The sequence below is a fragment of the Trachypithecus francoisi genome, unplaced genomic scaffold, assembly GCF_009764315.1.
Source record: "Trachypithecus francoisi isolate TF-2019V2 unplaced genomic scaffold, Tfra_2.0 Contig01579, whole genome shotgun sequence".
In the NCBI taxonomy this organism is placed as follows: Eukaryota; Metazoa; Chordata; class Mammalia; order Primates; family Cercopithecidae; genus Trachypithecus; species Trachypithecus francoisi.
The window spans coordinates 34,085,980-34,109,871 of record NW_022681442.1 but is presented as its reverse complement, the minus strand read 5'-3'; the positions used below and the strand labels follow the sequence as shown (position 1 = coordinate 34,109,871).

The window sequence follows — 23,892 nt, the reverse complement described above, 5'->3', positions numbered from 1 at the left end:
CTGTGTTAGCCAGGATGGTCTCGATCTCCTGACCTCGTGATCCGCCCGTCTCGGCCTCCCAAAGTGCTGGGATTACAGGCTTGAGCCACAGCGCCCGGCCAGGACTACTTTCATAGTTTTTAGGTAGTGAAAGATTCATCTAAGATTTCTGATCAGCATGAAATAACCAGTTGCTATACCAAAAGCAAGGAAATTTGATGCTTCATTTACTCTGTAAAATTCCACACATGATTTTAAATTATAACAGGCCAGGCGCCATGGCTCATGCCTGTAATCCCAGGACTTTGGGAGGCCGAGGTGTGTGGATCACTTGAGCTCAGGAGTTTGTGACTAGCCTGAGCAACACAGCAAGACCTCATCTCTACAAAAAATGCAAAAATTAGCCAGGCATGGTGGCATGCATCTGTAGTCGAAGGTGATCTGGAGACTGAGGCAGGAAAATCGATCGAGCCCAGGAGGTCTGGGCTACAGTTAGCCATGATCATACCACTGCACTCTGGCCTGAGTGGCAGAGTGAGACTCTGTCTCAAAAAAATAAAAATAAAATAAAAATAAATAAATTATTCCAGGTGCGGTGGCTCGTGCCTGTAATCCTAGCACTTTGGGAGGTCGAGGCGGGCAGATCACTTGAGGTCAGGAGTTTGAGACCAGCCTGGCCAACATGGCGAAGCCCTGTCTCTACTAAAAATACAAAGATAAAATAAAATAAAATAAAATAAAATGAGCCTGGTGTGGTGGCAGGTGCCTGTAATCTCAGCTACTCAGGAGGCTGAGGCAGGAGAATTACTTGAACTCAGGAGGCAGAGGTTGCAATAAGCCGAGATCACGCCACTGCACTCCAGCCTGGGTGACAGAGCAAGACTCTGTCTCAAAAAACAAACAAACAAACAAATAAATAAATAAATAATAACAATAGCTTTAGGTTCCCCATTATCAGGGAAAAGCCTTTAGAGATCATGTTGTCCAGCTCCTTCATTTTTTACACAGGAGAACTTACTCAGAGATAATAAGTAAATGACATAAGGTTTATACAACAAAACTTCCTTGGGCAACCATGCTTTGCTTTTCCTGGGAGAACATTTAGTGTTAGGGTCAGGAAGAGCTATGGGGAGGTGAGGGCAGCCTGTTGCAAGGGGAGTGGAGGTCTGGGCTGTGGCTGAGGCTGTCACAGATCCTTCCCCCTCCTGACTTCCCAGGCCTGGTGTGCCCTGCGTCAGCTTTCGGGGAACTGGGCTGCAGACTGCTGATGCTCTAGTACCTAGACCCGCAGCCTTGCTGTCTTCTCCCACCCCAGCTCAAGGACCGAATGACACTCCCTGCTCTGTTGGAGTGGATTTTTCTCCTAAAACCAAAAGAGGCACTCTTCTTCCCCAATCTGAAGTTTTTGTATTTTTTCTATTACAGACCTGCTCTCTGGTCTCTAAATCTGGATTCCCAATCTACCCTGGGTGCCATAGAGTTGGTAGTTACTTTCCTGGGGGAAGAGGGTAGGACTTCAACATTCTGAAAGTGACAGATTTCCGAGTTCCAGATATAGGCGTTCAGCAAATTTCTCAGTCTCTTTTAACAGGCCCTGCTTTGCAGGTGACCCGGCGCTTCGGGATCCCAGGGCTGAAGAAAATCATGGACTGGTTTGGCTACTACGGAGGCCCCTGCCGCGCCCCCTTGCAGGAGCTGAGCCCCGCTGAGGAGGAGGCACTGCGCATGGATTTCACTAGCAACGGCTGGCTCTGAGGGCCGGCAGCGTCCATGGCTGGCCTGAGCCCATCTCAGCCTCCTGCCTTGCACTTGCAGCCTGAAGCAGAGAGCGCAGGGGGGATGAGGGCGGCGGGCGAGGGGAGCCGGTAGAGGCTCCTTTGCCTACTTTAGTCCTCCAGGCAGCCTTTCACAGGCACGCCCACGCACATCTCCTATTCTCATTGCCCCTGACCTCTCCCTTTTCTATCCTAAACTGTCTCTCTGGCCTGAAGACTGGTAAGGAGCAATTTCTCAATTTGTCCCTCTACTGTGGATGCTGTCCTATGCCCTGAGGCACATGAAATCAGAAAGGAAGGGCAGAGGTGCAAGTAGGCACAGTCAGGAAATTTTTTTTTCTTTCTTTTCTTTTTTTTTTTTTGAGACAGTTTCGCTCTGTTGCCCAGGCTGGAGTGCAATGGTACCATCTCGGCTCACTGCAACCTCCGCCTCCTGGGTTCAAGCAATTCTCCTGCCTCAGCCTCCCGAGTAGTTGGGATTACAGGCACCTGCCACCACGTCCAGCTAATTTTTGTATTTTTAGTAGAGACAGGGTTTCACCATGTTGGCCAGGCTGGTCTCGAACTCCTGACCTAGGTGATTCAACTGCCTCGGCCTCCCAAAGTGCTGGGATTACAGCCATGAGCCACTGCACCCAGCCGGGAATTTGTTTTATTGAAGCGGGGACTACTTAGACTTGGGGCTTCAAACCTGAGTCTAGCACAATGCAGCTGGAAGCCAGGGCTACTCCTACAAACCCAAGTTCTGACTCCTTCCAGGGAAGTATCAGCCTAGGAAACTTGATCAGGAAAGTGTCACTGGTCTTTCAAAGAGCCCTCTTTACCCTCCCACCCCCGCCCTCCACACTGCAAGCTGCATTCCAGCCACAATGCCCTTTTCTAAATCTGTTTTCATTCATCTCCTATTCTGGTCTCTAGCCTTGATTCCAACCACTGAAAGCACGGAGACAGCTCAGCGCCTTGTCAGATGGGTAAATAGTGACACCTGGTGGATAAATGTTACATTCTAGAAGACTATTCTGGTCAGCCTAGGTCTGAAACACTAAGGGGACTTCCTCTGAGATAGGGCCATCCTCTTGCCTACAGGCACTCTGCTTTTATTATTAAAAATAATCACTTTATTACTATAATAAAATTTAACAGGTAAAATTAGTGTGACTGTGTACAGACGGACACTCTATTGCTATGTAGATCTTAGGTTTCCTGGCCAGATGTCAAGAATCTTCCTAAAGGCAAGTGAACTCTGATGGTCTGACTTCTCCCAGCTCTAAGAGCGGCCCCAACAATACTGGGCCAGCAGGCATTCACTTACTGGAGGCCTAGGGAAGGGGTAAGAGGCAAAAGAGAGCAACTGAGCTATTTAGAAACACTTAGCACTCTTATTTTTTTTGAGACAGAGTCTTGCTCTGTCATTCAGGCTATGTGCAGTGGCATGATCTCGGCTCACTACAACCTCCGCCTCCCAGGTTCAAGCAACTCTCCTGCGTCACCCTCCCGAGTAGCTGGGATTACAGACATGCACCACCACGCCCGGCTAATTTTTGTATTTTTAATAGAGACGGGGTTTCTCCATTTTGATCAAGCTGGTCTCGAACTCCTGACCTCAGGTGATCCTCCTGCCTCGGCCTCCCAAAGTGCTGGGATTACAGGCGTGAGCCACGGTACCCAGCCAGCATCCTTTTTGATTAAAGTGCTAAGTGTTTAGGGCCGGGCAGCACTTTGAGAGGCCGGGCAGCACTCTGGGAGGTGAAGAGTTTGAGACCAGCCTGACCAACATGGCAAAACCCTGTCTCTACTAAAAATACAAACATTAGCCGGGCGTGATGGCACACTCCTGTAATCCCAGTTACTTGGGAGGCTGAGGCACAAGAATTGCTTGAGCCCGGGAGGCAGAGGATGCAGTGAGCTGAGATCATGCCACAGCACTCCAGCCTGGGCCACAAGAGCGAAACTCCATCTCCAAAAAAAAAAAGATGCTTTCTCCAAAATATTTAACATTTTTCAGTGGTAATATTTGACTAGTGGCAGAAAAATGGAGATACATTAAAAAAAATTACTCATTAAAAAGAAAGTGTAAGGTTAAAAAGAGAGGTAAATAGACACTTGTTTAGGGCAGAGGCTAAAGGAGAGAAAATAAAAGATCTCAATCTTCAACCCAAAACCAGGCTCTGAATGGAACTAAAGCTTGGGGCTTAGTGCCTGGGGTCCTCTCTTTTTTTTTTTTTTTTTTGAGACGGAGTCTTGCTCTGTCGCCGGGGCTGGAGTGCAGTGGCCGGATCTCAGCTCACTGCAAGCTCCGACTCCCTGGTTCACGCCATTCTCCTGCCTCAGCCTCCCGAGTAGCTGGGACTACAGACGCCCGCCACCTCGCCCGGCTAGTTTTTTGTATTTTTTAGTAGAGACGGGGTTTCACAGTGTTCACCAGGATGGTCTCGATGGGGTCCTCTCACAGGCAACTTGCAGTGGAGCTGGGCTCAGAAGAGAATCAAGTTTAGGACTTGGGGGAATAGTTAAGGCTAGGCAGGCAGGGTAGTGTACTGAGTAAGAGCTCAGCCTCTGGGCTTAAACAGGTCTGGGTTTAAGTTCTGGGATCTGCCCCTTAGTGTCTATGGGACCTTGGAGAAACTGCTTAACTTCCCTGAGCCTCATCTGTAACACAGGGATAATAATAGTACCTTCCTCCAACAAGGATGCATGTAAAAGGGTTAGTGTGGGGGTCAATGCTCCACCACTCTCCCACTGCAGGGAAAGGGAAACTCCGGCAGGAGTGGACCTGCCAGAGGTAACCCAGCAGGTGTGGCCATAACTAGTCTCAGGACTTTGGCACTCTGATGCTCAGGGTGAGAGGGGTCCAGTAAAGGGAGATGGAGTCAGAAAGACTTGGTTACAAATCCCACCCAGCTGTGCCACCTACTAGTTGCGGCATCCTGAGATTGTCTGATTCAAGTAAGAAAAAAAAATTCCTATGTCCTCTGTAGAGGCTGAGAAAATTAAATGACTTGATATAGTAAAGTGTGCAGGGTCAGTTCCAAGGGCTAATCTGATTAACTTTTACAAACAGCAAATGGGTTGATATTCATGAAGACGCAGGGCCAGAAAGTCAGGAAAACTAGGTATAGGCAGTTCTGGTGATTTCTTTATTCTTTATAAACACCTTTTTCTACAGTACAATTCAGAGAATAAATAGAGGCACACGGCTATAACTTCCACCACCATCTGCTGTTGAGGAGACATTTAGTGTGAGGCTAGGGGGCTAGAGGTGGGGAACGTATTTAGGTACCAGGGTAACGGGAGGCCTCCGTGATAAACTGCAGAGATCCCATCAGTAAGGTCTGACTGCGGCCTGACGGTCAAGGCTCGTGATAGAAGAGCTACAGTGAGCCAAATGTTCCTTTAGTTCCCTACAGTCCTAGAGTAGGTCCAGTTCTACCAAAACCCCAGGGGTTCGGGTGAGTCTGATTTATCGGTCCACTGGGAAGAGACTGTGTCAGCCCAAGCCATCCCTACGAATTCAGTTCACTCCATAGTAGGGCCTGAAATGGCCTAAATATTCTACCCTTTTCCCTGGAGTTAGTCACATATACAATTAATAAGATTACTGTTTACATGAGTTTTTTTCTTGACTGTCCCAAAAAGGGATCCTGTTCCCCATCTAAGGAAGGAGAGAGGCACACACATGGGGATTATCTGCTGTAACTTGGTGAAGGAAGACAGTCTGTCTTCTAAAGGGAGGAGGAAAGAGCACTCTTACCGAATCCTTCTTGGGGGGCATAGGCAGGAATGAATACCAGTCTGATCAGACCAAGTGAAAGCCTGGAGCTATGATTCCAACCAGCATGAGGAGTAACATACGGAAAAGCTCTGCCAGCCAGGCACAGTGGCTCACACCTGCAATCCTAGCACTCTGGCAGGCCCAGGCAGGAGCATCGCTTGAGCCCAGGAGTTTGAGACGAGCCTGAGCAACATAGCAAGACCTGGCTCATTTTTTTATAATAATAAAATAAAAGGCTGGGCGTGGTGGCTCACGCCTGTAATCCCAGCACTTTGGGAGACCGAGGTGGGTGGATCACGAGGTCAGGAGTTCGAGACCAGCCTGGCCAACATGGTGAAACCCCATCTCTACTTAAGAAAATACAAAAATTAGCCAGGTGTGGTGGCGCACTCCTGTAGTCCCAGCTACTCAGGAGGCTGAGGCAGGGGAGTCACTTGAACCTGGGAGGTGGAGGTTGCAGTGAGACAAGATTGCGCCACTGCACTCTAGCCTGGACGACAGAGTGAGACTCCATCTCAAAATAATAATAATAATAATAATAATAATAATAATAAAATTAAAGAAAAGCTCTGGCCTTGACTTTCACAGGGCTGCTCTACTGAGCCACCCCTATCTTTTTCCTGTTTCTCCAGGGTAGCACAGAACACTGGCCCTAAGGTGGGGTAGAATCACCTGCCCCAAAAGCAGCAGAATGAAGGTTCTGTATCACTTGGCTGAAAATGAAGCAGAAGGGTCACAGCAGGCTGCATTGGGTAACCCGAGGTCTTAGGAACAGAGTATCAACAGTGAGAAGAGGCAGTTCCTCTGTCCTCCAGCACACAAGGGTCAGGGAAAGACAGAACCACCAATGACTGAGAGCGTCCGCTGGCCAGCATCCTCAGCACTTTTCTGCGGTCCAGTTCTGGAATGGCAGGTGACAGGGCACATACAAGACCTCTGCTCCACTGTCATTGTCAACTCATCTCAGCTCTGGTTCATTTGTTCACCTCCAGTCAACAAGGGGCGCATGGCTTTACCCAATACTTGTCAGCTGGTGCTCACTGCGCTGTCAGGCAGTGAGATTTCTGGCTGACTTGGAGGCGCTCTGGGCCCGCTGAACGACGGCAGAACACTTCTCACGCCGCAGCAGCTTGTTGTTCTCAAAGAGACCTTCGTTGCGGGGGATTCCATGAGAACCATCGGGGAAAGTCAGCAGGCCTTTGAGGAGGGCAGAGAAAACATGGGAGTAACAATGGTGTTAATGTCTCAAAGGTGAGCTTGATACGTTGAGGCTGAAGAAGAGAAAAACTCCCAGCTCTACTCAGGAGTACTCTACTGGTGAGTTCAATGGATAGGCGTCAGGGATGGCCGCTATGGATTGCTGGACACCCGCAGGATGAAAATGAAACAGGTATATTTCCACCCGTATTATGTCCACCTAAGTCACCCATCCTGCTGGGCTGCAACTTACCAAAACCATCTACTCTGCCATTTTTAAATTCCCCCTCAAAGGTCATGTTGTCGTATCGAATGAAGACTCCGACGCCATTAAACTTGCCCTGGGCAAACTCCCCCTCATACCTGCAGAAACACCAGAAGTTAGCCTTCAGTGGAAAGTTAGCTGTCCAGATTAATGGAGTTGAGCAGCTGCTGATCTCTGTTATTTAATAATGCCAAGGAGCAAGCCGATTCCACCTGTCACATAGCTCCATCTACCCCATCTATTCCCAACCAGCAGAGAAGGATCAGAGAGTATATATGCCATGAAGCCCTGATCTCAACCAAAGAAAATAGGACGGGAATGGGAGTGGGGTGGAAAGTCACTCACTTGGTTGACATTTCAAATTTTAGGTCCACTTAAAAAATAACCAATAAAAGGACTACTTATTCCTCATCTGTGTTCTGCAGGGAGTGAGACAAGCTCCGGATTGACCAGATATTTACCAGTGTCCCATTTTTATGTCAGACCCTCCCTTATTTAAGGCTAAGAAAGGAATGACCTCATACCCACCTTGAACCATCTGAGAAAGTCAATACCCCAAAGCCATTAAAGAGCCCATTCTCAAAATGACCCAGGTAGGTGCCACCATCTGCAAACATCAGTTGACCAAAACCATGCCTGCGGCCTGAACAAAGAGAAGGACAGGTGTCAGGTTGGAAGGAGGCAGTTTCAGGGTCCCTTCTTACTCTTCTAGCATCCCTTACCTGCCATCACCCTACCCACAAAGAAAACAAGAGAAGCAGTGACATTAGCAGGGCAGAGGATTATTAGCCAGAGTCAGGCACTGGGAAAACCTGGCTCCTGGGGCCTTTCCATCTTATCACTACAGATTAAAGCAGGTCTACCCAAGTATGAATAAGAGAGCACTTAAAAATAACAACAGCTGGCCAGGCGCAGTAGCTCATGCCTGTAGTGCCAGCATTTTGGGAGGCCAAGGTGGGTGGATCATGAGGTCAAGAGATCAAGACAGTCTGGCCACCATGGTGAAACCTCGTCTCTACTAAAAATACAAAAATTAGCTGCGTGCAGTGGCGCGTGCCTGTAGTCCCAGCTACTCGGGAGGCTGAGGCAGGAGAATCACTTGAACCCGGGAGGCGGAGGTTGCAGTGAGTCAAGATCGGGCTATTGCACTCCAGCCTGGGCAACAAGAGCGAGACTCCATCTCAAAAAAACAAACAATAGCTGGCTGGGTGCAGTGGCTCACGCCTGTAATTCTAGCACTTTGGGAGGCTGAGGAGGCAGGTGGATCACCTGTGATCAGGAGTTCGAGACCAGCCTGGCTAACATGGTAAAACCCTGTTTCTACTAAAACGACAAAAAATTAGCCAGGCACGGTGGTGGTGTGCTCCTGTAATCCAGTTACTCAGGAGGCTGAGGCAGGAGAATCCCTTGAACACAGGAGGCGGGCCGGGCGCGGTGGCTCAAGCCTGTAATCCCAGCACTTTGGGAGGCCGAGACGGGCGGATCACGAGGTCAGGAGATCGAGACCATCCTGGCCAACACGGTGAAACCCCGTCTCTACTAAAAAATACAAAAAACTAGCTGGGCGAGGTGGCGGGCGCCTGTAGTCCCAGCTGCTCGGGAGGCTGAGGCAGGAGAATGGCGTGAACCCGGGAGGCGGAGCTTGCAGTGAGCTGAGATCCGGCCACTGCACTCCAGCCTGGGCGACAGAGCGAGACTCCGTCTCAAAAAAAACAAACAAACAAACAAACAAACAAACAAATACCTGGTGTCCCCTCTAATGTGGTCTGTTAGAGGAGAGACTTTCTAAGGCTCTACTGGGTGGGTGTATCCACCACAAGAACTCCCTTGAATTCTGTTTGAAAGGCATGATTACTCCTGCAACATCTTGCTCTGTTTTCTGGTCAGTTCAGAGAGTAAGCACAGTCCCACTGACGTAACGAAGCTCAAACCAGTGCTGCCAATCAGGCTGTTAGATTTGCCCAGCAGCTTTAAGGTGCTAATGGGGTACTGGTTTTTTTTTTTTCCTCAGAGAGGCAGTGTAGTTAGATGTTGAGGACATCGAGTCAGGCTGCCTGCTGTGTTTGCCTTCTTGTTCTACTACTTAAGAGTTCTGTGATCTTGTGTAAGTTACTTAGCTTCTCCTTGCCTCAATTTCCCCATCTGTTAAATGGGAATAATAATAGTATGTGCCTACCTCATAAGGTTGTCATGAGGATTAAATAAGATGATAAATACAAAATGCTTAGAAGAGAGGCTGGCATGGGCCGGGTATGGTGGCTGATGCCTGTAATTCCAGCACTTTGGGAGGCCGAGGTGGGCAGATCACCTGAGGTCAGGAGTTGGAGACCAGCCTGGCCAACATGGTGAAACCCATCTTTACTAAAAATACAAAAATTAGCCGGACATGGTGGTAGGTGCCTGTAATCCCAGCTACTTGGGAGGCTGAGGCACGAGAATCGCTCGAACCCAGGAGGCAGAGGTTGCAGTGAGCCGAGATCGCACCATTGCACTCCAGTCTGGGCAACACAGTGAGCAAGACCTCATCTCAAAAAAAAAACCAGAAAGATATAACTCATTCCTGGAGGTTGAATTAAAAATAGCATTTTCGAATTCCTTTATTTAATCCTAAAATGGAATAAAGGAAAGGCAGGCACTATGTGGAATTAAATCCTGGAGTTGAAAATGAAAACCCATAAAGTTGGCTACATATGCTGATGTATTTGTCCTCCAGCAAATGAAGTGTTCATCATTGGACACTCCCCAGGGGTCCTTCTCACCCTCCTTCCATTCGCCACGATATTCCTCCCCACTGGAGTAGGTGAAGGAACCTTTCGTCAGGGTCATGGTGACAGATTACAGGATAAAAGGACGAAAACTGTAGGAAATAAGCAGAGGAGAACCAGTGTCATGGAATGGCGGGAGGAAAGGACTGCAAAGCAATTTTGTAGATACATTCTAAAGGCCACCAGCCTGGTAAGTGTACGCTGCCTTAGGTGCATTTAACCAAAATACTCATGTCTCCAACAACCACCAGCACCATCAACTCCACCTCTGCCCAAGTGCTCTTATCCTCCTGCTTATCTTAAAAGTTTTCAGCCAGTTCCTATTTTCTATGACCTGGGATGGAAATGGAGAATTAATTTACAAATATTTACTTGATACCTACTACGTGCTCAGTTGATGTATAAAATACAGTATCTTCCCTTGACGAGTTTATAATCTAGTTAATAAGACTAACAATTGAAACACTGAATTATGCCAGAGATAATGTGATTAAGTGCCAACTTGGATGGCAGAGATTAACAAAGACATGAGATGGCCAGAATTTAAAACAAGCAGACAAGCAGTGGAGAAGGCAAAGAGCAATTCCAGAATCAGAAAACATAGGGAACAGGCCAGGGGCAGTGACTCACGCCTATAATCCCAACACTTTGGGAGGCCGAGGTGGGCGGGATCACCTGAGGTCAGTAGTTTGAGACCAGCCTGGAACATGGTGAGATCCTGTCTCTACTAAAAATGCAAAAATTAGCTGGGCATGGTGGCGGGAGCCTGTAATCCTAGCTACTCGGAAGGTTGAGGCAGGAGAATCACTTAAACCTGGGAGGCGGAGGTTGCAGTGAGCCAAGATCACACCACTGTTACTCCAACCTGGGTGATGGAGCAAGACTCTGTCTCAAAAAAAAAAAAAAAAAAGGGAAAACATGGGGAAACCAACACTCAAAGGGCGAGGAACACTCTAAGGGCCATGTGAACACGAGCTGTTCCATTGCAAAATGAGAAACCTGGTCTCATTACAGTTGAGGGTTTATTTGCGGAGTAATAGGAAATAAGCCTGTGTAGGGACATGTAGCCACAATCTTAAAGTTGAAGACAGGCCTGGTGTAGTGACTCACACCTGTAATCCCAGCACTTTGGGAGGCTGAGGTGGGAGAATCACTTGAGCCCAGGAGTTCAAGATCAGCCTGGGCAACATAGCAAGACCTCATGTCAAAAATGTAAAATTAAAAAATAAAAAATAGGCTGGGCACGCACGGTAGCTCACGCCTGTAATCCCAGTACTTTGGGAGGCTGAGGTGGGCAGATCACGAGGTCAAGAGTTCGAGACCAGCCTGGCCAACATGGTAAAACCACATCTCTACTAAAAATACAAAAATGAGCCAGGTATGGTGGCAGGCGCCTGTAATCCCAGCTACTCAGGAGGCTGAGGCAGGAGAATTGCTTGAACCCGGGAGGCAGAGGTTGCAGTGAGCTGAGATCACACCACTGCACTCCAGCCTGAGTGACAGAGCAAGACTCTGTCTCAAAAAAAAATAAAAAATAAAAAAAAAATAAATAAATCTGAAAAGAACCTCACGGATTTAGTCCAACCTCTCATTTTATAGGAGAAACAGAAGCCCAGAGAGGTAATCAAGTTTGTTGGCAGCCTCCCCTGACTATGCTAGTCCTTTTTCCTTGTACAGCATAGCCTCTGCTTTTAGCTCAGGCTAACTCAAAGAGACCTTTGAAAGCTGGGCGTAAGAGTTTACAGCACATGAGGGAGGAAAAGAGGCAGCCTCTGCAGGTTTGTGAACCAGGATGTAATATGATGAAGGCAGTGTGTAAGGAAAATGAATGTGGTAGCGTGAAGTGGGATGAATTGAAGCAGCAAGTCCATAGTCAGAAAAGCTTGCAAGGAAGGGAAATATGATAATGCAGCAGATTGTAAAAATGGGCAGAGTTATTCTCCCTCTGTTCATGACCCTACAATGTGACAAGGCAGATCCTCCCATTAAGAGACAGAGTTGGCCAGGTGTGGTGGCTCATGCCTGTAATCCCAGCACTCTAGGAGGCTGAGGCGGGTGGATCACCTGAACCAGACTGGCCAGCATGACGAAACCCTATATCTACTAAAGATACAAAAGATTAGCAGGGCGTGGTGGTGGGTGCCTGTAATCCCAGCTACTCGGGAGGCTGATACAGAAGAATTGCTTGAACTCGGGTGTCAGAGGTTGCAGTGAGCCAAGATTGCACCACTGCATTCCAGTCTGGGCGATGCAGTGAGACTCTGTCTGAAAAAAAAAAGAGAGGCAGAGTTTATTTATTCCTCCACCCGCTGGATCTGGGTTGGCTATGTGACTTGCTCTGGATGATGAAATGTCCGCAAAGGTGATCTAGCAGAGGTCTGCAAAGCACCTGTGCACTAGGCTTGCCCTCTTGCTATACTTGGACCTGTTCTGCCCCCATGTAAATAAGCCCAATCTAGTCTACTGGATGGTGAGACCCTATCCCAGCTGGCCACAGATGAACAAATAGCTCAGGCAAGACCAGAAGAACTGCCCTTCTGAGCCTAGCCCCAAACTAGCGACCACAGACTCACAGGATAAATAAATGGTTATTGTTTCAAGCCACTGTGTTTTCTGGTGGTGTGTTATTACCCAGAAAAAGCTACTGATACATTCAGGCATGAGTCTGGGAGATCACAGTATAATGGGAGCAGAAGGAACAACCAGGATGGATACATCATAGGAAAACCATCAGTAATATTTGGGGACTGGCTCGATATGGCTTCCACTAGTGGTGAAAAGATGTACTGAAGGATATCCTATAAGAAGGGAACTGCACAGTGGCTCAAGCCTATAATCCCAGCACTTTGGGAGGCTGAGGCAGGCAGACCACTTGAGCTCAGGAGTTTGAGACCAGCCTGGGCAACATGGTGAAACCCCATCTCTACCAAAATTACAAAAAATTTAAAAAGTTAGCCGGGTATGGTGGCGTGTTCCTGTAGTCCCAGCTACTTGGGAGGCTGAGGTGGAAGGATCGCTTGAACTCAGGAGGCAGAGGTGCAGTAAGCCAAGATCACGCCACTACACTCCAGCCTGGGTGACAGAGGGAGACCCTGTCTCAAAAAAAAAAAAAAAAAAAGAAGAATAAGGGAATTAAGATAACCCCAAAATCATTAAATATAAACAGAGGCAAATAGCATGTCATTTGATAAACTAAAAAATACAAGCCCTATTTCTTTTTTAATTCCCTAGGTCTTTTCATTCATCACTTCATCTTTCATTTACTTATCTATTTATTTTTTAGAGACAGGGTCTTGCTCTGTCACCCAGGCTAGAGTGCAGTGGCAAGATCATAGCTCACTGTAACCTCAGACTCCTGGATTCAAGGGATCCCGTCACCTCAGTCTCCAGGGTAGCTGGGATTACAGGCACACACAGCTACCTCCTCATCTTTTCCAGATCTAAGCAATACAATGTTTTCTCCAGTGATTTTGACATGCAGATTCCTAGGCCCAAACTCAGACTTACTGAATCAGATTCTGTATAGTTAGAGCCCGGGAACCTGCAGTTTTAATAAGCACATCATTAGATCCTTACTTCAAAGCTTGGGGCCTACTACTATAATAAACAGAAATACTGTTTGTGAAAAGTTCTCTGAACAATAAATAACTGTTGAAAAGTCCTCTATCAACCAAGCATGGTGTCTCATGCCTGTAATTCCAGCACTTTGGGAGGCTCAGCAGGGACAATTGCTTGAGCCCAGGAGTCTGAGGCTGCAGTAAGTCATGATAGTGCCACTGTAGCCTGGGTGACAGAACGAGACCCTGTCTCAGAAAAAGGAAAGAAAGGGAAAAAAAAGTCCCCTCTAATTAGTAAGTAACCTAGAGTCTGACCCTGAGGCATCTGACTGAGTTCCAACAGGACAAGGACACATTTTCCTCAGAGTACTGGGGCCAGACCTGGCAGACAAACAGGAAAGAATTCTTTTTTCTTTTAGAGACAGGGTCTCATTATGTTACCCAGGCTGGACTTGAACTCCTAGGTTCAAGAGATCCTCCAATCCCATCTTAGCCTTCTGAGTAGCTGGAACTACAGGTGCATGCCACTGCTCCCAGCTCAAAACAAGATGGGTTTTTATTTTTTTTTTGAGACGGAGTCTTGCTCTGTCGCCCAGGCAGGAGTGCAGTGGCGCAATCTCGGCTCACTGCAAACTGCCTCCCGGGTTCACGCCACTCTCCTGCCTCAGCCTCCCGAGTAGCTGGGACTACAGACTCCCGCCACCACACCCCACTAACTTTTTGTATTTTTTTTTTTTTTTTTTTTTGAGACAGAGTCTTGCTCTGTCGCCCGGGCTGGAGTGCAGTGGCCGGATCTCAGCTCACTGCAAGCTCCGCCTCCCGAGTTTACACCATTCTCCTGCCTCAGCCTCCGGAGTAGCTGGGACTACAGGCGCCCGCCACTTCGCCCGGCTAGTTTTTTGTATTTTTAGTAGAGACGGGGTTTCACCGTGTTAGCCAGGATGGTCTCGATCTCCTGACCTCGTGATCTGCCCGTCTCGGCCTCCCAAAGTGCTGGGATTACAGGCTTGAGCCACCGCGCCCGGCCTGTATTTTTTAGTAAAGACGGGGTTTCACCGTGTTAGCCAGGATGGTCTCGATCTCCTGACCTTGTGATCCGCCCGCCTTGGCCTCCTGAAGTGCTAAGATTACAGGCGTGAGCCACCGCTCCTGGCCGCAAGATTCTTAAATCTTGGGGGCCTGGCGCCAACAGCTAGTTTCCTTTTTCTTCAAGACCCAGAGAAGCCAAAACCTCATCCACTCAAGATGGAGTTCCAAAGAGTGGGTTCCATAGTTTCATAGCACAAAAGGGGTCTGGTATATTTTATACAAAAGTGATGCTTTAAATATTCAACTAAAACAACACATATGTTAAATTTACTTTCTCCACATTGTCATGGTGGACAGTGCTAGATTTATATTCCAATTCAGTTGGCACAACCCTCTCTAATAATCAATTGCACTAACCCCAGAGAAGCTGTCTGAAATACCTTTATAACAGAAGCTAACATTTACTGACCTCTTATTGTGTTCCATCAGTGCTGTTTGTTTGTTTTAAGAGATGGGGTCTCACTGTTACCCAGCCTGGAATGCAGTGGTATGATTATAGCTCACTACAGTCTCAAATTTCTGGGCTCAAGTGATCCTCCCACCCCATCCTCTCCAGTAGCTGGGACTAGAGGTATGTGCCAACACACCCAGCTACTTTTAAAATTTTTTGTTGAGATGGATATTGCTATGGTGCCTAGACTGGTCCTGAACTCCTGGCCTCAAGTGATTCTTCCTCATCAGCTTCCACTGGTGTGAGCATCAGTGTTTTTTGTTTTGTTTTGTTTTGTTTTTGAGACGGAGTTTCACTCTTATTTCCCAGGCTGGAGTGCAATGGCGCGATCTCGGCTCACTGCAACCTCCGCCTCAGCCTCCCAAGTAGCTGGGATTACAGGCATGCGCCACCACGCCTGGCTAATTTTGTGTTTTTAGTAGAGATGGGTTTTCACCATGTTGGTCAGGCTGGTCTCAAACTCCCGACCTCAGGTGATTCACATGCCTCGGCCTCCCAAAGTGCTGAGATTACAGGCATGAGCCACTGCGCCCGGCATGAGCATCAATGTTTTTAAATGTTTTAAAATGTTATCTAATTTCATCTCACAACAACTTTTTGGGGTGGGTATTATTATTATTTCCACTTTAGGGATGAGGAAACTAAGGTGCAGAGAGGATAAGTAAATTAACTAAGGTCATACTTTAACATGTGGAAACTAACACGTGAAAGTTAGAATCAGAGCTCTGACAGCTGACCTTGCTGGCTCAAGTTCTTGCACTAACTTGCTAACTCATACCATCCTATCTTATCTGGCCTCCCAGGATAATACGGTGGTGTTGTAGACTCTGAGCACAGAAGGACTTGAGTTCAAATCTGAGTTCACTGTATAATTATGGGCAAGGTATTTATGCATCTCTAAATCTCAGTCTCCTCATCTGTAAAGTGAAGATAATGTATGTATTTCACAGAGTTGGCAGGTGGACTCAGTTAAATATCTGAGAGTCAGTGGATGACAGGAAAGAAAAATAAAAGAAAGAAAATGACACACACTAAGTACCTAGAACACTGCCAGGGTCCGTCCACTAAATGTTAGTTTCTTTTCCTCTTTCAAAGTTTTACATTTAAACTCACACATATACTTACTGTAATGAAAACTTCTCTAGGTCTTTCCTCAGTAAAAATTGCTACCAATGTAATTCAAACAACACTCTGAAAAAGAAAATCTCCGCATTTTGACTAAAGAGCTGAATACTAAGTAGAGGAGAAACAAACTATAATTGCTGCCCATCCACTCTTTATCAACATCCTACAGGATATTTGCATTTTGGCCTTATGTCATAATTTTTTTTTTTTTTTTTTTTTGAGATGGAGTCTCGCTCTGTCGCCCAGGCTGGAGTGCAGTGGCGCGATCTCAGCTCACTGCAAGCTCTGCCTCCCGGGTTCACACCATTCTCCTGCCTCAGCCTCCTGAGTAGCTGGGACTACAGGTGCCTGCCACCACGCCAGGCTAAGTTTTTGTATTTTTAGTAGAGACAGGGTTTCATCGTGTTAGCCAGGATGGTCTCGATCTCCTGACCTCGTGATCCGCCCACCTCAGCCTCCAAAAGTGCTGGGATTACAGGCGTAAACCACCGCACCCGGCCTGATTTTTTGTTTTTAAGGAGACAGTCTGTCGCTCTGTTGCCCCTGCTGGTGTGCAATGGCATGATCATAACTCACTGCGACCCCGAACTTGTGGGCTCAAACAACCCTCCTGCCCCAGCCTCCGTAGTAGCTAGGACCATAGGCACACACCACTATGTCCGACTAATTAACTTCTTTGTAGAGACAGTGTCCCACCATGTTGCCCAGGCTAATCTCATACTCCTAGCCTCAAACAATCTCTGGTCTTGGCCTCCCAAAGTGCTAGGATTATAAGCATGAGCCACTACACCCAGCCTCACAACATTTTGTTTTTTTTTTTTTTAAGAGAACAAGCAGGACGGGCGCAGTGGCTCATGCCTGTAATCCCAGCACTTTGGGAGGCTAAGATGGGTGGATCACCTGAGGTCGGGAGTTGAAGACCAGCCTGGCCAACATGGTGAAGCCCTGTCTCTACTAAAAACACAAAAATTAGCCAGATGTGGTGATGGTTGCCTGTAATCCCAGCTACTTGAGAGGCTGAGACAGGAGAATCACTTGAACCTGGGAGGTGGAGTTTGCAGTGAGCCAAGATCATGCCACTGGTTTCCAGCCTGGGTGACAGAGCAACACTCTGACTCAATAATAATAATAATTAATAATAATAACAATTATGTTCTGATGCTTGTTCTCTTTTTTTTTTGAAACGGAGTCTCAGACATTGTCTGGATTTTATGACTTTTATAACTAACCATGCTAATATATAATATATAACTAACCACAGCTACTATATATATACTACTATATATATAATATATATTATATATAATATATCGTATAATATATTATATACAATATATATCGTATAATATATTATATATAATATATTATATACAATATATAATATATTATATATAATATATTATATACAGTATATAATATATTATATACTATATATAATCTATATTATATACAATATATAACTAACCACAGCAACTGACCTAAAAAGGAATTTCACCAGTAACCATGGTCATTGAGACAAATCTAGTTTAACAAAATACAGCCAGTGCTGATGAAGACTGAAAGCCCAATACTTCTTTTTTTTTTTTTTTGTGGCAGAGTCTGGCTCTGTCATCCAAGCTGGAGTGCAGTGGCGTCATCTCAGCCACTGCAATCTCTGCCTCCTGGGCTCAAGCCACCCTCCCACCTTAGCCTCCTGAGTAGCTGGGACTACAGGAACATGCCACCGCACCCAGGTAAGTTTTGCATTTTTTGGTAGAGACAGGATTTCACCATGTTGCCCAGGCTGGTCTTGAACCCCTGGGCTCAAGTGATATGCTTGCCTCAGCCTTCCAAAGTGCTAGGATTACAGGTGTGAGCCACCGTGTCTGGCCCAATACTTTAATAAGAGATGCAAATCAGTATTTGTATCAGTTATCCAAATCATCTTTTTAAAAAGAATATATGGCTTAGGGGTTTAGGCTACAAATATACCCATGGAATCCAGTCACAAGCCAAGATGATTCACACTTCTAAACAGACACTCACCCTTCCTGCACTCCTGATAGATTGGTTGCAAAGGATCAGTCCAAACAATTTACATAAAAGAAAATTACTATTCTGTCCCTGTAAACCAATATACTATTAGTCTGCACTATAGACTACATTCCTGCTGTCTTCATTTTCTTCTGCCCAACATTTCTTTATTATTATTTTCTTATTTTCAAACAGAACTCTGAGACAGTAACAAGAATTTTTGTTTCTGTTCTATTTATCTTTTTCTAATTTTAAGAAATCAATTTATTAAAGAACATTTTTGTATTCACAGTAACCTGTGTCCAATTTAAGAGGATTAAGAAAAAAAAAAAAAACTGACATAAAGAGGAAAAGGGCCCGGCATGATGGCTCACTCTGTAATCCTAGCACGTTGGGAGGCTGAGGCAAGAGGATCACTTGAGCCCAGGAGTTCAATACCAAGCTGGGAAACATAGTGAGATCTCATCTCTACAAAACAATTCAAAAATTAGCTGGATGTGGTGGTGCATGCCTGTAGTCCCAGCTACTCAGGAGGCTGAGGCAGGAGGATTGCTTGAGCCCAGAATTTGAGGCTGCCAGGGTGAGCAGTGACTGTACCACACCTGCCCTCCAGCCTGGGCAACAGAGCCAGACCTTATCTCAAGAAAAATAAAAGAAAAACAAACAAACAAACAAACAAACAAAAAGGATGGGGCAGTGGGGAAGATCCAGTTAGAGAATACTGGTTGGAGGCAGCCACCCTAACTACCCACATGTCTCCCCAAAACCCCCTTCCCAGGGTACAACAGTCTTGTCAAATTATTTCAGTAATAAAGCAGTTCATAGAACCCTAAAGAGAGGAAAACGAAGGCTTTGATGAACAAAGATTAACCTTGTTAAGAACCTAGAACAAAAAGTCAAATACTCTTTTTTTTGTTTTGTTTGTTTTTGCTCTCTCCCCCATGCTGGAGTGCAGGGCAGGGTCTCGGCTCACTGCAACCGCCGCCTCCCAGGTTCAGGCAATTCTCCTGCCTTAGCCTCCTGGGTAGCTGGGATTACAGGCGCCCGCCACCACGCTCGGCTAATTTTTGTATTTTTAGTAGAGACGGGGTTTCACCATCTTGGCCAAGCTAGTCTTGAAATCCTGCCCTCGTGATCCACCCGCCTCGGCCTACCAAAGTGTTGGGATTACAGGCGTGAGCCACCACCCCCGGCCTAAATATTCTTTTTTTAGGTGTTTTAAAAGGAGCTCGAAATAACTGTTTTTCATTGTAAGTCTAACCTCCTCTTTCCTCATGTGAAAAGTAAAGAAATGTATCGTTGCTATATGAAGGGTTCGTTTAGGAAGACTGGGATGGTTAGATTGAAGAAAGTGGGAAGAAAATTGGCGCCAAAAAGAATATTAAAAAAAAAAAAAAAAAGGCGATGATGACCTGACCTGGGGATGATTGGGACTAGGGAGTAATACTGCCAGAATACGATCCCATTTCACGGGAAAGGGAATGCCTGGGCTGGACTCCGATATAGCAGCTATTCCTGCTGGTACCTAAGCAGTTCAGAGATGCTAGACTGCAGGGATACCCCCCCATCAACGAATTGAAGCATCCCATTCCCCAGGCTTCCATACGTGGGAGTTCTCTCCACCAGCAAGATAAAGGCGGGTCCAGGGAAAACAAAGCCCTAGACCATAACAAGGTAACACCTTCTCACACCCCATTTTCACGTTCCTGCTCGGTTGCTTCCTGCTATCCCGGTCCGCTCTCCCGCCCGGCAGGGTCTAACGCTCCCACGGGTCTGCCAATTCCCCTGATGCAACCCTCCACCCCCTGCTCGCTAACCCCAGTCCAGTCGGCTCTCCTGGGCCTCGACCTCCGCGGTGGAGACTAAAGGGTTCAGGTTTGGGTCCCCCACAGGCAGCCGACCTCGGGTCAGCGTATCCGAGGTGGAGCCGCATCCCCGAGCCCGGTCATCTAGTGCTGGGTTCCTCAGTGCCCACCTGGCCGATCACACTCTTTCCCAGCCCCCTCCCTCCTGCGCCTCCAGCCAACCTGGGACTGGCCTTTCGGGATGACCGTCACGCCTGGACGCAGGGCTCCAACGCCTCGGACTTTTCCTCTGATGGGCTCCCGGCTGCCACCTTGCTCTCCGCCACCTCCACCAGCGCTTGCCCCACTTGACGCCGCCATCCCGGGCGACCGCACTGGGCACAATTCCCGCTGCCCATTGGCTGTTACCTAGGCAACCGGGAGCAACGCCACTCCGCATTGGCCCAGCCCGCCTCCGCGCCATCTTTGTGCGGGGCGGAGTGTTTGCGAACCGGAGCTGACTATGTGAAAGAGGGGTGGTCCCACCTCTGCCACGCAGATAAGACAGAGGATCCAAATCTGGCCTACCCCGAGGCCGTCTGGTTGAAATGGCAACCCCAAAGAAAACCAAACCTGCGCCGGAAGCAACAGTGACCATCAACGCGAGCAGCTGTGATCTTCCTCCAGTCCCCACTGCTGAGTTTAAGACAGATCCTAAATCCAGCTTCAGAGAAGCAGCTTTGTAAATTGTAATGCGCTGGGCAGGACAGCCTCCAATAACTCTGTGCTAGACATTGTGATATCAAGACACTTTTGCATTCATTATAGGAATTTGTGCTGTCCTTGTCATTACCTAGATCCTTTTTGTTTAAAATATAGTACCTGGCCAGGCGCAGTGGCTCACATCTGTAATCCCAGCACTTTGGGAAACTGAGGCAGAGGAGGATCGCTTGAGCCCAGGAGTTCTAGATCAGCCTGGGCAATGCAGGAAGACTCCATATCTATAGAAAAAAAAAAATTACCCAGCCTGGTGTTGTGTGCCTGTAGTCCCAGTTACTCAGGAGGCTGAGGTGGGAGGATCCGTTGAGCCCAGGAGGTTGAGGCCGCAGTAAGCCATGAATCTGCCACTGTACCCCAGCCTGGGCGACCTACCAAGACCCTGTCTCAAATAAATAAACAAACAAATAAATAAATAAACAAACTGCAAACCAAAAAGTATCTGAGACAGGTCTCAATTTAGAAGTTTATTTTGCCAATGTTAAGGACATGCCCGTGACACAGCCTTAGAAGGTCCTAAGAATGTGTGTCCAAAATAGTTGGGCCACTGCTTGGTTTTATACATTTTAGGGAGACATAAGACATCAATCAACACATGTCAAATGTACATTGGCTTGGTCCCGAAAGGAGGTGGGGGTGGCAGGTTCCAGCATGTAAGTGGATTCAAAGATGTCCTGATTGACAATTGGTTGAAAGAGTTTAAAGACCTGGAACCCATAGAAGGGAATGTCTGGGTTAAGTTAAGGAATTGTTACTAAGATATGCACACACACACACACACACACACACACACAGAATTGTGGAAATCAAGATTTTTATTATGCAGAGAAGGCTACAGGTAGCAGGCTACAGAGAGCATAGATTGTAAATGTTTCTTTGCTTTTTGTTTTGTTTTGAGACAGGGTCTCCCTCTGTCACCCAGTCGGGAGTGCAGTAGCTGGATCATGGCTTACTGCAGTCTTGACCTCCCAGGCTCAAGTGATCCTCCCACCTCAACCTCCTAAGTAGCTGAGACTACTGGTTCATTCCACTATGCCTGGCTTATTTTTGTATTTTTTGTAGAGACGGTGTTTCCTTATGTTGCCCAGGCTGGTATTGAACTCCTGGGCTCAAGCGATCCTCCCATCTCTACCTCCCAAAGTGCTGGGATTACAGGCATGAGCCACCATGCCTGGCCAGTGTTTCTTATCAGATTTAAAAAGGTATCAGACTCTTAGTTAGTTCTCTCCTGGATCAGGAAAAAGACCTGGAAAGGGAAGGGGATTTTCTACAGAATGTAGATTTTCACCACAAAAGACACCATTGCCTGCTATCATGACAGATGGGGTCTGCTATCTGTCAATGCTGGTATCATTGCTACAAAGAGTCTGCTGTGTCAACCTTAAGTTCTCTGCTTTAATGTTTTTTTTTTTTTTTTGAGACAGAGTTTTGCTCTTTTTGCCCAGGCTGGAGTGCAATGGTGCAATCTCGGCTCACCTCAACCTCTGCCTCCCAGGTTCAAGCGACTCTCCTGCCTCAGCCTCCCGAGTAGCTGGGATTACAGGCATGCACCACCACCCCGGCTAATTTTGTATTTTTAGTAGAAACAGGGTTTCTCCATGTTGGTCAGGCTGGTCTTGAACTCCTGACCTCAGGTGATCCACCTGCCTCAGCCTCTCAAAGTGCTGGGATTACAGGCGTGAGCCACCGCACCCAGCTATCTGCTTTAATGTTAAATGCTGGTCCTGAATTCCAAAAGGAGGAGAATATAATGAGGCATGTCTGACTCCCACTTCTCATCATGGCCTCAACTAGTTTTTCAGGTTAATTTAGGAATGCCCTTGGCCCAGAGGAGGAGCCCATTCATTTGGTTGGGGGGCTTAGAATTTTATTTCTGGTTCACTAGATAGATAGATAGATAGATAGATAGATAGATAGATAGATAGATAGATAAATAGGCCGGGCGCGGTGGCTCACGCCTGTAATCCCAGCACTTTGGGAGGCCGCGGCGGGCGGATCACAAGGTCAGGAGATCGAGACCATGGTGAAACCCCGTCTCTACTAAAAATACAAAAAAATTAGCTGGGCGCGGTGGCAGGAGCCTGTAGTCCCAGCTACTCAGGAGGCTGAGGCAGGAGAATGGCGTGAACCCGGGAGGCGGAGCTTGCAGTGAGCCGAGATCGCGCCACTGCACTCCAGCCTGGGCGGCAGAGCGAGACTCCGCCTCAAAAAAGAAAAAATAAATAAATAAATAAATAAATAAATAAATAAATAAAATATAGTGCCAAGACTGGAGCAAATCTTCCCAAATATCATGCACATCAATCCGTGTATCCATATGTTTATTTCTTAAACAATGTGAGTACAGCATGATGTTAGGTTCTGACAGGCTTGAAAAGCCATGATTGCTACTCTTATGGCATTTATAATTAGCTGAGTGTGGTGACAAGTGTCTGTGGTCCCAGCACTCGGGAGGTTAAGGCAAGATAATTGCTTGAGCCTGGTTAATACAGAGACCCTGTCTCAAAACATAAATAAATAAATAAATAAAATGCAGTTTCTGGGCCAGGGGAATGAGATACTACAAACAGTATTTTATGAAAATTAGTCTGGCAGTGACACTCAGAGATGACCAGTGAGAGATTAGAAGCAAAGTAACAAACTCAGAAGTTATCGTAATAATGCAACTAACATATCCTGAAAGTTTCATGTGGCATCAGTGGAGATGAAAGAAAGGGGATGAATATGAGACATATTTCATAGGGATATTTAATAAGAATCAACATAGTGTTAAGAGCATGGAAACAGTCTGCCTGGATTTGGACCCAGCTCTGCCATTTACCAGCTGAATGACAATGGGCATATTACCTTTACCTCCCTGGGTCTCAGTTTCCAACATCACAGGATATTGTAAAGCTGGTTCCATGAGTTAATCCATGCAATGCATTTAAAACAATGTCTAGGCTGGGCACAGTGGCTCATGCCTATAATCCCAGCACTTTGGGAAGCCGAGGTGGGTGGATCATGAGGTCAACAGATCGAGACCATCCTGGCCAACATGGTGAAACCTCATCTCTACTAAAAAATACAAAAATTAGCCGGACATGGTGGCCCTTGCCTGTAGTCCTAGCTACTTGGGAGGCTGAGGCAGGAGAATTGCTTGAACCCGGGAGGCAGAGGTTGCGATGAGCTGAGATTATGCCACTGCAATCCAGCCTGGGCGATGGAGCTGGCTAATTTTTGTATTTTTAAGAGAGACAGGGTTTCACCATGTTGGCCAGGCTGGTCTCGAACTCCTGACCTCGTGATCCACCCTCCTCGGCCTCCCAAAGTGCTGGGATTACAGGTGTAAGCCACTGTGCCC

General features: G+C 46.9%; 2 protein-coding genes across 6 annotated transcripts in view; one reads left to right on the top strand and one right to left on the bottom strand.

Annotated features, from left to right (window-relative positions):
- The window catches only part of HOGA1 (4-hydroxy-2-oxoglutarate aldolase 1), a 32,255-nt gene extending 26,005 nt beyond the window's left edge, over nucleotides 1-6,250 (top strand). Inside the window, exon 7 of one of the 4 annotated variants that reach the window (XM_033186810.1) lies at nucleotides 6,159-6,250. In XM_033186810.1, coding sequence (XP_033042701.1) covers nucleotides 6,159-6,182 — 24 coding nt within the window. In that variant the 3' untranslated portion in view covers nucleotides 6,183-6,250. Of the gene's footprint in view, nucleotides 1-1,570; nucleotides 2,903-6,158 lie in introns of those variants that run through there. The other 3 variants (XM_033186824.1, XM_033186801.1, XM_033186817.1) reach the window with 3 other exon arrangements.
- On the bottom strand, nucleotides 4,871-20,653 carry MORN4 (MORN repeat containing 4). Of its 2 annotated transcripts, XM_033186849.1 has the most exons (5): nucleotides 20,016-20,639; nucleotides 9,748-9,845; nucleotides 7,517-7,631; nucleotides 6,977-7,086; nucleotides 4,871-6,723 (listed from the first exon to the last, which is right to left on the bottom strand). In XM_033186849.1, the coding sequence occupies exons 2-5, from the start codon at nucleotides 9,812-9,814 to the stop codon at nucleotides 6,575-6,577; spliced, it is 441 nt and encodes a 146-aa protein (XP_033042740.1). In that variant the 5' UTR covers nucleotides 9,815-9,845; nucleotides 20,016-20,639; the 3' UTR covers nucleotides 4,871-6,574. The 2 variants fall into 2 exon arrangements, with proteins under 2 accessions (XP_033042740.1, XP_033042729.1); XM_033186838.1 differs by lacking the exon at nucleotides 9,748-9,845 and having other exon boundaries at nucleotides 20,016-20,653.
- Nucleotides 20,654-23,892: the final 3,239 nt, after the last annotated feature.

Excerpts from the sequence above, each read along its gene's own strand:
- MORN4 (XM_033186838.1), bottom strand. The coding sequence starts at position 20,430 with ATGGTCACTGTTGCTTCCGGCGCAGGTTTGGTTTTCTTTGGGGTTGCC. Across the intron at positions 7,087-7,516 it reads ACTTTCTCAGATGGTTCAAG|GTATGAGGGGGAGTTTGCCC; the intron begins GTGGGTATGAGG and ends GTGTTTCTGCAG. Across the intron at positions 6,724-6,976 it reads TGGCAGAGTAGATGGTTTTG|GCCTGCTGACTTTCCCCGAT; the intron begins GTAAGTTGCAGC and ends CCCTCCTCAAAG.